We start from the raw sequence: 1,881 nt of genomic DNA, 5'->3' as shown, positions 1-1,881 counted from the left end.
TAATTTTATGCAGGAACTCTGGAACTCTTTGGGGTGCACTCAGAACTGTATCGAAAAATTTATTTTTTTTAAAATGAGGTGCTAACTTCACAGAGGTGAAGAACGCGAGGTCGTTGAGGTCTCTACGATTTTTTTTTTGCATAGTTATGCTCATTTGAACATTAGTGTTTTTTGGCACTAGAGAGGCCCACGGCGAGGACGTGAGGAAGATAAGGCTTCGCGCATGTTCTTCACACACGCACGCGCGCGCGCGCACACATACGCACGCACGCACGCACGCACGCACACGCACGCACGCACGCACGCATGCACGCACACGCACGCACGCACGCACGCACGCACGCACACACACACACACACACACACACACACACACACACACACGCGCGCGCGCGCGCGCGCGCGCGTGCATATGTACACACAGAACACACATACGTACATGTAATTCATAGCAATCTTATTACGCTTTTATTTTTATTTTAATATATGTATTTTATTTTGTTTTTTATAGGAATATTTTGAATGAGAATAATTTATTTTCTTCATGAATATTATGAATATAAATATTTTACTAACTGTATTACATTACAGTATGTAATTAAAAGAGATGATCTTAATAAAACAAAAGTATATTCTGAAAAATTTATTGTGTATTTTTAATCTTATTTTTGACTTAAAAAAACATTTCATACATATTTATTAAAGAAAGCCAAATTTATTTAAAAATCTTTATTATTATAATTTGTTAAATATTTTCATAATATTTACAACAATATTTACGATAAACATTTTTATAATATTTATGATAAACCTTTATGATCCGTCCAATCTAAGACCACGAAAATATTTATAAAATGTTTTAATAAATATTTTGTAAATAAACATAAATATAATTTTAAATAAATCTTGTAAATATTTTATAATCATTTCATACATATATTAAGGTTGCTTTGTCGGAATGTTTCGGTAAATTACTCGATCATTTAAAGGCTGCACTGGTCGCAAATTATCAGTCACATTTCTACCTTTGGAATTTTTTATGTTTTGAAATTCTTGCACCTAAAATTAAAAAACAAAAGATCTATGTGTTATACTTTCTATGTATCAAATTGGCAGATACACACATATACGTAGTATGTACATAATATAAAACTTGATAATTTTATAATTTTCTATTTGATAATTTTCTGGTACAGATTAAATCTTAAATCTTAAGTAAATAAAAATCTGTGCCAAAAAATTATCAATTTATAAATAACCTATTACAACATTAGAGAGAAATTAGTATTTGCAAATTATATTGAGAAACCTGCACTACTCCTATTGGTATAGGTTCAGCAAAGATAATAAACCTAACCGCCTCGGCACAACCTGGAGTGGTTAACGAACCCAAATAAGTAAAGAAGTTCTGGATATCATTAGGAATTAAATCTCTCAATAATAAAGGTTCTTGCAATGCTTGCTCCGTCCCCACCAATTTTATGCCAGGTAATACTTCTACAATAGGTTGATACGTCGGATTCGGTTGACATACCTGCGTGAGATTTTATTGAAAAGAAGATATGTAAAATTATCTTAAAAATTACAATGATAAAAAGAAAAGATTAATTAATTGCGTATATATAAGAACACCAATTGGAATGTTCAAATCAAGATGATTTCTAATACCTTGAAAACACATGCTAAAACAGTCAGACCGTCATTATGCTTAAGAGCTTTCTCCATTGACTCGTAATCTTTCTTGCGAAAGACGGCATGCATTTCCATCGAAAATCTGTGATTGTTGATTAAATGTTCGGATCCGTTGTAATCGTCCTCACCCCAATGAAAATGCAACTGTTCAAATTCGTAGACACTGTTTCCCAAGGGTCCTCCGGATAA

The 1,881-nt window shown here is 32.7% G+C and overlaps 1 protein-coding gene across 1 annotated transcript in view; it reads right to left on the bottom strand.

Annotated features, from left to right (window-relative positions):
• Positions 1-1,185: 1,185 nt before the first annotated feature.
• The window catches only part of LOC105452344 (carbonic anhydrase 2-like), a 16,302-nt gene continuing 15,606 nt past the window's right edge, over positions 1,186-1,881 (bottom strand). Inside the window, exon 5 of the mRNA XM_011693357.1 lies at positions 1,186-1,534. Coding sequence (XP_011691659.1) covers positions 1,271-1,534 — 264 coding nt within the window. The 3' untranslated portion in view covers positions 1,186-1,270. The remainder of the gene's footprint in view (positions 1,535-1,881) is intronic.

The sequence above is a fragment of the Wasmannia auropunctata genome, unplaced genomic scaffold, assembly GCF_000956235.1.
Source record: "Wasmannia auropunctata unplaced genomic scaffold, wasmannia.A_1.0 LD336106.1, whole genome shotgun sequence".
In the NCBI taxonomy this organism is placed as follows: domain Eukaryota; kingdom Metazoa; phylum Arthropoda; class Insecta; order Hymenoptera; family Formicidae; genus Wasmannia; species Wasmannia auropunctata.
This window is presented reverse-complemented; position numbering and strand designations above follow the sequence as displayed.